Below are 12,967 nucleotides of genomic sequence, written 5' to 3'. Positions count from 1 at the left end.
AGTTGGTGGGAATCTTTTGTACTTTTTCTCATGCTTTTACACGCATGTACATGCCTGCAGATAGTGGCATTCCTCCTCAGCTAAATCTACTGTGTTCCTGAAACCGTGTTGGAGGGCAGCTTTCTAGGATTGTGATATAGTACACACGTTACGTGGATACAAATGCTGATGCATCACCAGCTGATTTAAACGCCCCAGTTTCCTCGGTGTTGCTTAACACTCTTAAGGACCTCAAAGCAGCTCACCAATTTTTTTTTTTGCATAGATACAACACATCTGCAACTATAAATACCTACTTATTGATGCTTTAATGACTCATTACTGGGCCTGTTTGCTAAGTGTGCATAGGGTACTATACAGTAATGGTTCTGAATTATGATTTTCTTCTATCCTCCAGCTACCTTGTACTATAATGCAAATAACAATGAAATAATCTGCTAAAAATATCAAACATGTCACTTAAATTGGACCCTACTGGTTAGTGGTTTTGTTCTAAAAGATAAATAAATTGGGCCCTGGTTGGTAATTTGCTTGTCAGAAGCAAACACTAGGACTCAAGAAGGACTCAGTAGGGTGGGTAAGAGGCTAGGTTTGCTGCATGGTGATGTTCAACTTCGAGAGCACTGGGGATGCCCCTCTCCTGTTGCAGACTGATACACACCTTCACTATTTTCTTTAATGCCTGCACGTGAACCTCCTACAGCAGATCTGTGATCTGGATGGTGCTTTTTGGGTAAAAAAATGTTTATAATTTGTAGTGGATATTCAGATGGTGAGAATTTACATAATGATGGACATCTGTATACAATATATGCATGTACATGTGGACACGTACAGATGTATACTTCCAGTCTCCTCTTTGCCCAAGTTGTCTTGTGGGTTTTTTTTTTTTTTTTTGAGGCAGAGTCCCACTCTGTCACCCTGGCTAGAGTGCTGTGGCATCAGCCTAGCTCACAGCAACCTCCAACTCCTGGGTTCAAGCGATCCTACTGCCTCAGCCTCCCGCATAGCTGGGACTGTAGGCATGCACCACCATGCCTGGCTAATTTTTTCTATATATTTTTAGTTGTCCAGCTAATTGCTTTCTATTTTTTTAGTAGAGATGGGGTCTCGCTCTTGCTCAGGCTGGTCTCGAACTCCTGAGCTCAAACGATCCTCCCGCCTCAGCCTCCCAGAGTGCTGAGATTACAGGCGCAAGCCACTGTGCCCGGCCCAGTTTTTTCCATGTTAGTATATAAGGCTCTGCCTTCTCAAAACAAATAAATTGAGACACTGTGTTATTTCTTATGCCTTAAGTGTGTCTAGTTTGAGTCAACTGCATTAATAATTAAAAAAAATAGCTAACAAGTACAGGTAAGTTTCTAATCTTAGTTAAAATCATCAGGCATTATTTTAATTGAAAAATGTGTGTACAAACACACACTCTAGGATATACTCGAGAATTCAAACAGGTGTTCGAACAAAAACTTGCACATTAATGTTCATAGCAGTGTTGTTCCCAATAGCCAAAATGTGGAAACAGCCCAAATGTCCACCAGTGGCTGGTGAATGGCTAAACGGGATGCGTGTGCAATGAATGTTATTCAGCCATGTAAAGGAATGAAGTGCTGATAGGCACTACAGTGCAGGTGAACCTCAAAAATGTTACACCAAGAAGCCAGACATAAGAGACCACATATTACGATTCCATGGATACTGCATGTGCAGAATAGTGAATGTGTAGAGACTGAAAGTAGGTTAGCGGTGGTTTAGGGCCGGTGGGGATGAGGGGGGACAGGGAGTGGTAGCCGAAGGGTTCAGGGTTTCCCCTTGTGGTTTTGAAAATGTTCTAATACTGACTGGAGATAGTTGCACATATCTGTGAATATACTAAAAACCATTGAATCGTACACTTTAAATGGATGGATTGTATGGTACGTTCACGGTAACTTAAGGCTGTTTTATATATACGTATAATATATATATATGCACGTATATATACATACACAGAGAGAGAGAGAGAGAGAGAGAGGGAACTAATTCTAGAACTCATTTATAAGTGAGACAGACAAGATCTCTGTTCTCCCAGGGCTTAAAGGAGGAGAGAGCAGACACATAGGGAACAAATCAAGCCATACTTACTAGTAGTGGTCAGTACTCATGAGGAACTTTATAGGACAAATGTGAAAATGAGGTTGGGTTGAGGAAGAGACATGAAGGCAGCGTGTTGAGAAGTCACTTAAATGAGATCCCATATGGGCAGGAGTCAGGTGTGTGTGTGTGTTTGGACATGAGTCAAGGTTCAGATCCTCTTCCTCTGGCTGGCTGGTGACCCTGGCCAAGGTACTTCACTTATCCACGTCTCAGTTTCTTTGTTTGTGAAATAGGGGCAGTCGTGGTACCTGCCTCATAGTGGTGTTGTAAGGAACAGTGGGTCAGTGCAGGGGATGCTGTTGTGCCCCACGCAGATCCTATTACCAGGCCTGTGGCCTCTCCCAGCTGCTGGGAGTGTTGGCTGCTGTGGCTCACAGCTGCCCCTTCTCCCCAGCATTGCTGTCACCAGAAGGAAGCCGCCTCACCTGGAGGAAAGCCTGTCCCCCGATGGGGACCACAGCCTTGTTTAACTTTCTTCTCCTGCCCCGTCCCACTCCTGTACTCCCCCAATAAACACTGTAACAAGAATACCTGCCTCAGGCTCAGCTTCCAGGGAGCCAACCTATGACAACATGCAAAGCATTAGTACTGTGCCCAGTATATAGAAAGTTTGCCGTAAGAGTTTTACTTTTTATTATAGCCTTTAATTTTGTCCTCAACGATGAGGCCACTGTATCTGTAAGACCCTTGAGGGCCAGGATCTGGTACATCCAGCAATGTCTGGCTTAGGGCCAGCACATACACATATGATGAATAGATAGTCCGTGTTCATGGATAGGAAGACTCAACAGTGTTATGATGTCAGTTCTTCCCAGCTTGACCTATAGATTCAACACAATCCCAGTCAAAATCTAATAGAGATACAGGAAAAAACAAACCTTTCCCCCCACTCTCATATACTCAGTACAACACAAAATGCTTCACCTCTGAGAAAGAAAAAACCAAGGTGTTTTTGCCTTTGTCTCTCCTCTCAGTTCAACACTCGACCCTTCTGACTGGTAGATGTGAGGGATTTTTTTTCCCTGCCGTGCCCCATCTCCAGTGGTTCTGTCCCTGTCTATGTCCTCACCTCTCTCTGTCCCCTTCCTCTTTCAACAACTCCTGGGCTCCACAGTGTGCCAGCCACTGTTGGGATGGGGATGCGGTGGCTTGGAGGGGCACACAGTCCCTGCCTGGGTGGGGTGTACAGTCCAGGGGGAGAGAGCTATGCTTGCACGGATTTTCTCTGGTAAGCTCTTGCCTCATTAAGTGCTGTGGAGGAGAGGTGCTTGGTGTGTGTCGTAGCAAGAATTGGAAGGTTTTCTGAGTTCTATGCTGATTGAAGTGAGACTGGAAGGGAGAACTTGGAGCTAACCAGGTGCAAAGCATTCCTAGCAGGGCCAACAGCACGTGCTAATGTCCTGTGGTCGGAATGAGTGTGAGCTACTTCTGATTCTGGGAGGGGGCCCATGTGGCTGGTGCAGGAGGAGTCAGGGCACACAGTTAGGCCAGGTAGGGTTAGGGGTTCATCACAGGGTGTGATTCTTAGTCCCAACTCTAAAATGCCCTTTCTCGCCTGCTGGAGTTGGATCTGTCCTCTTCCTTAACCCCAGGTCAGAGCCACCACCTCCTGATGCAAAGTGGGGATCTCATTTCCAGTCATGCTGGTGTTCATGTGGTCCCTTCCTATGTGGCAGGGTGTCCCTGCTCCCCCAGACTCATGTTTCCCCAGCCTGGCAGTGGCAGTAGAGGGAGAAGTTTGGCCAATAGCCCTGACTAGATAAGTCCCAGGAGGATGCTGGTGGGTCCAGCGTGGGCCATGTGCTTGTTTCTGAACTGATCACCAACCCGGGCACTGTAGTCATTCCTAGGACCCCTGCTGTCACCCTTGGCTTGTGGTACAGGTGGTGAGGGGTGAATCGGCTTTATCTAAAGCATGTGGAATGGGTCCCTTCCATGGAAAGGTCTTTTTTCTTTGGCAGAAGAGAGGGAGAGAAGGGACTGGTCATGCTTGTCTCTGTGTGACAGTCCATCATTCACTGGCCATCTCATGAGGGGAAGAGAGTCACCTTTGGTTCTGGTGGCCATCGTGGCCCTGCAGGTTTTTTTAGGGGGATGGGGGACAGAGTCTCACTCTGTTGTCTGGGCTAGAGTGCCGTGGCGTCAGCCTAGCTCACAGCAACCTCAAACTCCTGGGCTCAAGTGATCCTCCTGCCTCAGCCTCCCGAGTAGCTGGGACTACAGGCATGTGCCACCATGCCCGGCTAATTTTTTCTATATACTTTTAGTTGTCCAGCTAATTGCTTTCTATTTTTTTAGTGGAGATGGGGTCTTGTTCTTGCTCAGGCTGGTCTCGAACTCCTGACCTCGAGCGATCCTCCTGCCTCGGCCTCCTAGAGTGCTAGGATTACAGGCGTGAGCCACCGCGCCCGGCCGCCCAGCAGGTTTTGACCGGGAGTGGTGGAGTCTTGCGCCAGCAGGGGTTACAGGGAAGATGAATTTCTTTGTTTCTGTTGTCTCTTGCTGGGCACAAACGACCCCAGTCCTTAGCTCCTTAGGGGCTTAAAACAACAATCATTTGATGTATTTAGTTGTACCTATTTCTGTGGTTGGGGCCGGGAGAGCTTGTCTCTGCTCTGAGCGGTGCCAGCTGGGGCAGCTCACTGGGGCTAGAGGGTCCCTTTCCAAGGCGGTGCTGTCACCCGCTGACTGTCGCTGGGGGCCTTGAGTCCTCTCACACGGCCTCTCCAGTTGGCCAGCTGGGGCTCCCCACAGCACGGTGGTCTCCGGGTAGCCTGGCTTCTCACACGGGGGCTGGCTTCCCCTGGAGCACAAAAACGGAAGCTACCAGGCCTTCTTAATGGTGAGGCTCCAGGCTGGCGTGGCATCCTTTATGCCCCATCTTGTTAGTTAAAACGGGTCACAGAGGCAGCCCGCACTCAGGGGCAGGTGGCTACACGAGGTATAAATACCGCAAGCTGTGGCCCATCAGAGGCCCCCAGAGTAACCATTGTCCCCTCCCCATCCCCTCCCAGTGGGCCCTGTGGTCTCTGGAATCCCTGCCACCATCTCCCATGCCGGGTTCTGCGTCTTTTTTTTTTTTTTTTTTAAAGCAGTTGTTCAGAGCTGTCTTTTTCTTTCCCCCTTGAGTTGAGCCGGAGAGCACTTGTCGCTTTGGGACCCAGGGGAAAAGGCCATAGGTCAGGTCAATCCGACAGCTGGACATCATGACTCCAGGTCAATCATGTTGCCTGGAGTGATCACCAGCAAGCGTCCGTTTGGACTGTTGTTCTGGCAGAATGTTCTGTGCTTTCTTCTAGTCTGAGCTGTGTTACAAAAGTTAACTGTCCTAGTTTACAATGTGTTCATCTACGGAAGGGGCTGAGGGGAACCCCAAACCCTTCACACACCAAGGGCTCGTGTGGCAGCAAGTGCCTGGCAGGCTCTTGGCCTCCTGTGCACTTCCAGAAGGAGTGGGCCCTGAGCCCGGATGGGGACCCGGGGACAGAGCTGGCCTCGCGGGTCCCTTTGGGAGAGTCAACGAACCGGGCTGGGCGTGGGGTGCCGGCGTGCGGCTGCAGCCTCAGGTGACGTGAACTCCAACTTCTAATTGGCTCACGTGAATTTCTTTTTAGTGGATATCATGGAAATAAAGGAAATCCGCCCAGGGAAGAATTCCAAAGACTTTGAGCGTGCGAAAGCCGTCCGCCAGAAGGAAGACTGCTGCTTCACCATCCTGTACGGCACTCAGTTCGTCCTCAGCACGCTCAGCTTGGCAGGTGGGTGCGTGCTCCTGTGCTCCTCTCCCTCCCTGTGCCTCGATTTCCTTCTGAGGAAGTTCTCCAGCAGTGGGAGGCTCACATCCACCCTGCCCACTAATGTGCATTTGGGGCATCGTGGTTGCGAATCTCAGCCCTGCCCCTTTCTCGCTGTGTGTCTTTGGGCGAGTGACTTAACCTCTCTGAGCTGCAGTTTGCTCAGCTGTGAAATGGGGAGAATAATCACGCCTATCTCACGGGGATGTTGTGAGGAGTCTGTTAAGTGTCTGCCTGGCTCATGCTGCGAGCTGAATAAATGCTGGTTAGATAGTTTTCTCGCTGAAGGGCAGGCCCTGCTGGACCCATAATGCAACCTGCCTTCCTCTAGCAGACTTCGCTCAGCGAACTTGACACTGATCTGAAGGAACTGTCTTGAGATCTTACATCACACGCATGCACACACATGCATGCACACAGTGCACACGCATGCGAACACACACATACACAGATGCATGTATCTGCAGGGGAGATTTCTGGCCAACCCTGTGAAGCCACCAAAAAGCAACGGGGACTCAGAGACAAGAATGAGAGCTGTCAAAAAGCTCAGGCACTTAGCTCAGGGGCAGGAGCTTGTAGTTACTCTCAGGCCAGTCCTGGACTTTTATCGACTTAGAAGTGTGTGTGCAGTTCCAACTGATGAAAGAGGAAAAAAAGTGCTATTAACATAGACCAAAGTGGGGGAAGCCGTGAAAGTTGAGCAATCTGGGACATGTAATTTAGGGTTGAATAGCTCTTGTTAATTTCTCATCCATCCTGTCATCAAGCATCTTCTGATTATGTGCTCTGAGCTGGGTTGTGCGAAACGCCAGTGAGCTGTGGAGATGATGGGGCCCGGCTGCTGCCTTCAGGAAGCTCACAGTCCTCCTGGGGAGACAGACACGTGGACAGGAAATGCCACCGTAATAAGAGCTGTAGTGCACATGTGATGCCATGTGCTGTAGGAGTACAGAGCGCCTAATTCCAGGCAAGGCTTTGCAGAGAAAATGACGTTTAGATGGGGTTTTGAGGCATGGGTAGGAGTTGGGAGGAAAGAGAGAGGGGGCGGTCCAGGGAGAGGGTGTGGTGTGTGCGAGGGCGTGGAAGAGGGAGCTAGCAAGCTGGAGGTGGAAACGAGGGGCGGACGTCTGATTCCTGGTGGTGGAGAAGGGGCAGGAGGCCCCATGACCATGAAGCTTCACAGCTCTGTCCCCACCTGCAGGCTGAGCCCTGACCCCTGTTGTTGGAAGGGAGACCACAAGTGCCCAAGGCTTGGCACCCAGGATGCCAGCTTTAGTGTCTGTCCCACTCTGGAGTCCCTCTTCTAGAGCCCTGAGTTCAAAGATCGGTGGAGTGAAGGGCAAGACCTCCACTCATGTCGCAGCTTCCCACTTACTGGTGCTGGGACTAACTCAGCCCTTCTGAGCCTTGGTTTTCTCCTCCTCCATGTGGGAAGAGTGAGAGCAGCAACCTCGGCCGCTGTCGTGCACACTAACGAGGTCCCTGGTGCTCAGGAGGTGTTTAGTAGCCCAATGAAGCGTTTGCCTTGACAGCTCCATTTCACGAGGACGAGGACATGAGGCACAGAGCAGGGCTGTTCCCCCGAGTAACCTGCTGGAGGGGTACGGTGGGACTTGACCTATGATCTTCCCTTTGCCAGAGGCCAACCTCCCAACCTCCCCTCATTGCCACTTCCCTCACGGGCATCAGTGTGACCTATTTTCCACCTCTCTCTCCAGCCTCGGTTGGAAACAGGGGAAGTACCCACGGCTGCCCAGGGTCCTGGTGCAGGTTATTCCAGGCCCTGCATCGAATTCGTTAGCATGGGGTTAAGAGCTAAAACTCCAATAGAATAAAACAGAGCAAAAAGCTGAAGCTCTAAGCCAGCGGTCCTCATCCGTGGAAGGCTGAGTCATACCCTCCCAGGATGTCTACGTTCCCATCCCTGGAGCCCGTGAATACATTCCCTGATATGGAAGAGGAGACCTTGCCGGTGTGATGAGGTTAAGCATCTTGAGATAGGGAGACTGGGCCCGGTGTAATCACAAGAGTTCTTATCAGAGGGAAGCAGGGAGTCGGCCTAACAGCTAGAGATGTGAGGATGGAGCCAGAGGTCAGAGAGGGGAGGGACCACAAGCCATGGAACGTGGGTGGCCTCTGGAAGCCACAAAAGGCAAGGAAATGCATTCTTCCCTAGAGCTTCCAGAAGGAACACGGCCAGCCAGCCTATTTGAGACTTCCCACCTCCGTTGCTCTATGAGAATAAAGCTGTGTTTAAGCCACTGAGTTCATGGTCCTTTCTTACAGCAGCAGAGGAAACTGATCACTCAACCTTGGAGGCACACGGTCGCATCCCTTCTGGTCTAATTACTTTGGGGTGGCACCTAGGTATTGGGGTTTTGAAAAGCCCCCCAGATGCTTCTCCTGAGGAGCTGGGGTTGAGAACCCCTGCTCTGGGGTCCGATGCCTGGGTTTGAATTCTTCAGCTTTCTCATTCCTGGAGTCAGCGCCATCAGAGGAAGAGCATGGCACTTGTTTAAAATCCGGCATCTTCCACCGCCTCAGTCTGCTCTGGCTACTGTAACAAAACACCATAGACGGGGTGGCTTAACAACAGAGGCATTTATTTTCTCACAGTCCTGGGAGCTGAGAAGTCTAAGATCAAGATGCTGGTAGGGTTGAGTTCCGGGGAGGGCTCATTTCCCGACTTGGGGACGGCCGCCTTCCCTCTGTGTGCTCACATGGGCTTTCCTTGGTGTGTGCTCAGGCAGAGAGGGAGCTCTGGTCTCTCCTCCCCTTCTCTAGAAGGGCACTAATCCCCTTGTGGAGGCTCCACCCTCATGACCTCACCTAGACCTAATCACCTTGCAGAAGCCCAGCTCGAAGGTTGTGGCTTCAACATGTGAATTCTGAGGGGACACATGCAGTCCACAGTGGCTGCTATGAGCTGTGTGGCCTTGGACACATCACCGGTCCCCTCTTATACTTGGTTTCTCCATGTGTTAGATGGGAGTGTAATAGTACTTCCCTTGTGGGCTTGTTGTTGAGGATTAGGTAAATAGAGGAAAAGCACGTAGAACAATGTCTAGCATATATGCAGTGAGTGCTCAAAGGGTATTAGCTGCTATTCAGTAGTAATGACAGTGATGGTTACCATGACTACCTCCACTCTTAGCCAATTTGATGTGGCACAGGAAATAGCCCACTTGTCACCCCTGTGGTACAAAGTTCATCACGAGCGTATGGCCTCATCTCAGACAAAAAAGCAGGTCTCAGAGCCATGAAGGTGAGAAGGAGATGGTTTCTTTGCTTCCTGCAAAACTCTTCACGGGCTGTATGGGGCTGGGGTCTCCAAGCCGAGGTCTTCCCAGGAATTAACACAGCCTTTCTGTTCCCCTTGCCCACCCCAGCTGACTCTAAAGAAGATGCAGTTAAGTGGCTCTCTGGCTTGAAAATCTTACACCAAGAAGCGATGAATGCATCCACACCCACCATGATCGAGAGGTACTTGGCTTTTCCCTCTTTTTATGTCCGTGCTTGCTCGCTCACTCCTTTATTCTGCTGCCTTTTGCCAACATGGGCTGAAGGAAAGAAAAATGGGACATTGGCAAGGTGTGATGGCTCATGCCTGTGATCCTAGCACTCCGGGAGGCCGAGGTGGGCGGATCGTTTGAGCTCAGGAGTTCGAGACCAGTCTGAGCAAGAACGAGACCCCGTCTCTACTAAAAATAGAAAGAAATTATATGGACAACTAAAAATACATATAGAAAAAATTAGCTGGGCATGGTGGCGCATGCCTGTAGTCCCAACTACTCGGGAGGCTGAGGCAGGAGGATCGCTTAAGCCCAGGAGTTTGAGGTTGCTGTGAGCTAGGCTGATGCCACGGCACTCTAGCCTGGGCAACAGAGTGAGATTCTGTCTCAAAAAAAAAAAAAGAAAGAAAAATGGGACATTGCATCTTGGAGGCTCATTGGGTGTCTTGTGCGTGGTGGGTGCCCAATAGTGGTGTTGGCTCTCCGGTGTTTCAAATGAGAGCCTCCTTTTGTGCTGGTCTTTAGCCTTGGCCCACTGGGGTGAGCAGTGCATTGGAATTGAGATAGAAACATCCGCTGGTATTGCATGTTGGGGAAAAACAGGTGGCTTCCTTCTTAAAAAATTTAATAAGGGATTAAGCAGACTGATCAAAGGACAGGTGGACACAAGGTCTGGAATTTTCTACCTATTGTTCCCTCCTGGGTTGAAGAAGGCCTTGTCAGTACTGTTTCCTCAAGGTCATGGGTGTCTGGGTGGGACTGGGTGTGAGTTATTTCCCCCCCAGTAAACCAAAGCTTTCTGCTTTGTACCATTTTTCTTATCAGCTTTTTGGGGATTAATGACTGTTGTCAGAAGGAATTGTTAATTTAAAGAAATCAAGCCTTTTTGAGTTGACATCTTGGGTCACATGGGGTTCTTCAGCCACAAGGAGAAAACTGCTTCCCAAGCCGTGCCTGTCAGAAAGTTGGCAAAGCCCTCCTTTTTGTTCCTGTTTCTTTTGTGTCCATCCCATAGGACTCAAACTTGCACGATTTTCTAACTTACTTTCTCTCTCTCTAAAATCTCTTTCCAGTTGGCTGAGAAAGCAGATTTATTCTGTGGATCAAACGAGAAGAAACAGGTAAGATTTGTTCACATTTCGGCAGTTTTCTTATCATTTTAGACTGTGATTTTTGTTTTTGTTTTCCAAATGTTCCAAGGGGGTTGAAGCATGATTTGCAGTGGGCAAGGCCCTCACAAGGTTCTGTGTGATCTACAAATGCCATGTTAGGTACCGGGAGTGGGTGGTGACAAAATACCCTCTGCCTGGGTGCTGGAGCCTCCATTTGTTGTAAAATTCCAGCCCAACTGCAGAAATGATGTCTCTGCCATGGGGCATTCTGACCTTGTCACCAACATTTGAGCACCTTCTATGTCTTGCAAACACAGCGGTAAACATGGTCTCCATGGCACCTGCCCATACTTTGTGGCAGGAGAGAAACTGACCATGAGGAAATAGACCAGGTTGAAAAGCTGCGGTTCTAAGGGCTGGGCAGAGGTGGGTTGGGTAATGTGCTAACATGTGTTCAGTTGACTTAACTTTTTCACTTAACAGTACCTCTTGGAGAGGTTCCCTATCAGTACACACAAAGGTCTATGCCAGGCAATTTCTTTTTAAAAAGCAAACGTGGTTTTTGTTTTTCCTTAGATGAATGCAATATAATTTCAGAAATTATTTCCTTATTGATGGGCATAGAGATGTTCCCAATTCTTTATTATTGTGAATAGTGCTACTGTGAAAACCTTTTTTTTGCAAACCTATCTTTTTGCAAACTTGTGTGAGGTGGCTGTGAGTAGGATCCATTCTCAGAAGTGGAATACCGGCAGCAAAGCATGTGCCAGTCTAATAGTTTGATAGCTAGAGGCGGTAGGAGTTTATATTTCTACCAAGGGTGCAGAACATTCATCTCCAGTGAGTCATGGCACCTTCAGACTTTGACTTTTGTTAATCCGATGGATGAAAGACAACAGGAGCGTTTTTGCTTAAATTTGCATTTCTTTATGGGTGTGTTTGAACATCCTTTTACTCATTCTTTTTCTTGAGGTTATGATCCGGTTCTTATTAATAATATAATGATAAATATAACTACCACGTATGGTGTACCTGAGCACGCCGGACACTGTGCTAAGCATTTTAAAGTGACTGTCTCATGTCAGCCTCACATTAGATATTATTTTCTTTTGTAAAGTTATTTTCCTTTTACTCATTCTTGGTCTAGCTATGTCAGTATCACACACGAGGCAACAACTAAACTCCACCAGCTCTCCCATTTCGGTCCTGAAGGTCTTGCCATCTTTACGGTGGCTCTGTGTCTGGTGTGTCCTCCGTCACGTGTCGACTTCAGAGTTCAGGCGTGCTTCCCCTGTCCCTTCTACACGTGCCCAGTGAAACATTTGGAACTAGTAACCAGGAAGTGGTTAAAAGCCTAGTGATGTTAGGTCAGCCAGTGGCTCACGCCATGTTTTTCTGTCCACCTGCCTTCCTCTCCCTCCCCTTCCTCCCATCCAGCCTTCCCCCTCCGGTCCTACGTGCGGGGCTACCCTCCGGTGTCTGAGGGGGATCCGATGAGGTGCCTGTGCTGGAAGGTTCTGTACACACTGGTCTCTTTCGGCCTTGGAGGAGGTGCCACCTCTGAGCGGTCTTTTCTCCGTGGTTTGTGGTGACTCACAGTTGAGACCGGCACAGGGAGCGGGGAGGGAGCCGGCCGTTGGTCTGGCTCTGATGTCTGCCTCTCTGTCCCTGCGGTCCCCACATGGGAGCCTCCCTCCTGCTCTCCTGCTCGGGGCGGATTCCTGCCAGGCTCGCGTGCAGACCCATCTTTTGGGGGGCTGCTCCAGGACCCTCCGCAGAGAGGGAGCCCACTTCTGGCCCAGGTTCCTTGTGGCATGCTCACTGGTCCCCTCCCGGCGGGCGCAGCCCTGCGATCTGTCAACACGTGGAAAATGCCACCTTTCCTGTGCTGCTCAGGGGCCTGGAGGGAGTTCTTCCAAAGGCTCTTTGACCAAGGTGCCAAGGATAGAGCAGCTAACGTGTGCTGTGCCAGCCCCCTCCCCTCCCTTTCCTGTCGCCATGGCCGGTCATTTCCTGAAGGCAGACAAAGGAGCAACAGAGCAGAGGAAAGACCGCGTGAGGGGGAGGCAGGCGTGGAGAGGGCCCAGCCCGGGCAGCACCAGAGTCACAGGTGTTTTGTTTGGCCCGAGCACCCTGCTGCATTTTCCAGCTTTCCTAGAGGCAGGAGGGTGGTGGCCGGCAGCCATTGAGAACTTGCTTTGCAGCCTGTGCCGCAGTGAGCACGTCACACTCTGTGGAGCACTCGCGGCCGCCTGGGGAGCAGGTGCTCTGACACCCGTGTCATATGTGGGACACTGAGGCCCAGAGAAGTTAAGTAACTGGATTAAAGCAACTCAGCTTCTCAGGGGTGGCACCAGGGTTTGTAGACCCTCTGTCACTACTTGACATTGCTTTTCCTTTTCTTTCTTTCTTTCTT

At 49.9% G+C, this 12,967-nt stretch overlaps 1 protein-coding gene across 1 annotated transcript in view; it reads left to right on the top strand.

The window, feature by feature from the left end:
- The window catches only part of PLCG2 (phospholipase C gamma 2), a 131,238-nt gene that overhangs the window by 43,722 nt on the left and 74,549 nt on the right, over positions 1 to 12,967 (top strand). The window contains exons 3-5 of the mRNA XM_045534038.1: positions 5,748 to 5,891; positions 9,317 to 9,410; positions 10,513 to 10,560. Coding sequence (XP_045389994.1) covers positions 5,748 to 5,891; positions 9,317 to 9,410; positions 10,513 to 10,560 — 286 coding nt within the window. The remainder of the gene's footprint in view (positions 1 to 5,747; positions 5,892 to 9,316; positions 9,411 to 10,512; positions 10,561 to 12,967) is intronic.

This window comes from Lemur catta, chromosome 20 (genome assembly GCF_020740605.2).
Source record: "Lemur catta isolate mLemCat1 chromosome 20, mLemCat1.pri, whole genome shotgun sequence".
NCBI classification, from domain to species: domain Eukaryota; kingdom Metazoa; phylum Chordata; class Mammalia; order Primates; family Lemuridae; genus Lemur; species Lemur catta.
This window is presented reverse-complemented; position numbering and strand designations above follow the sequence as displayed.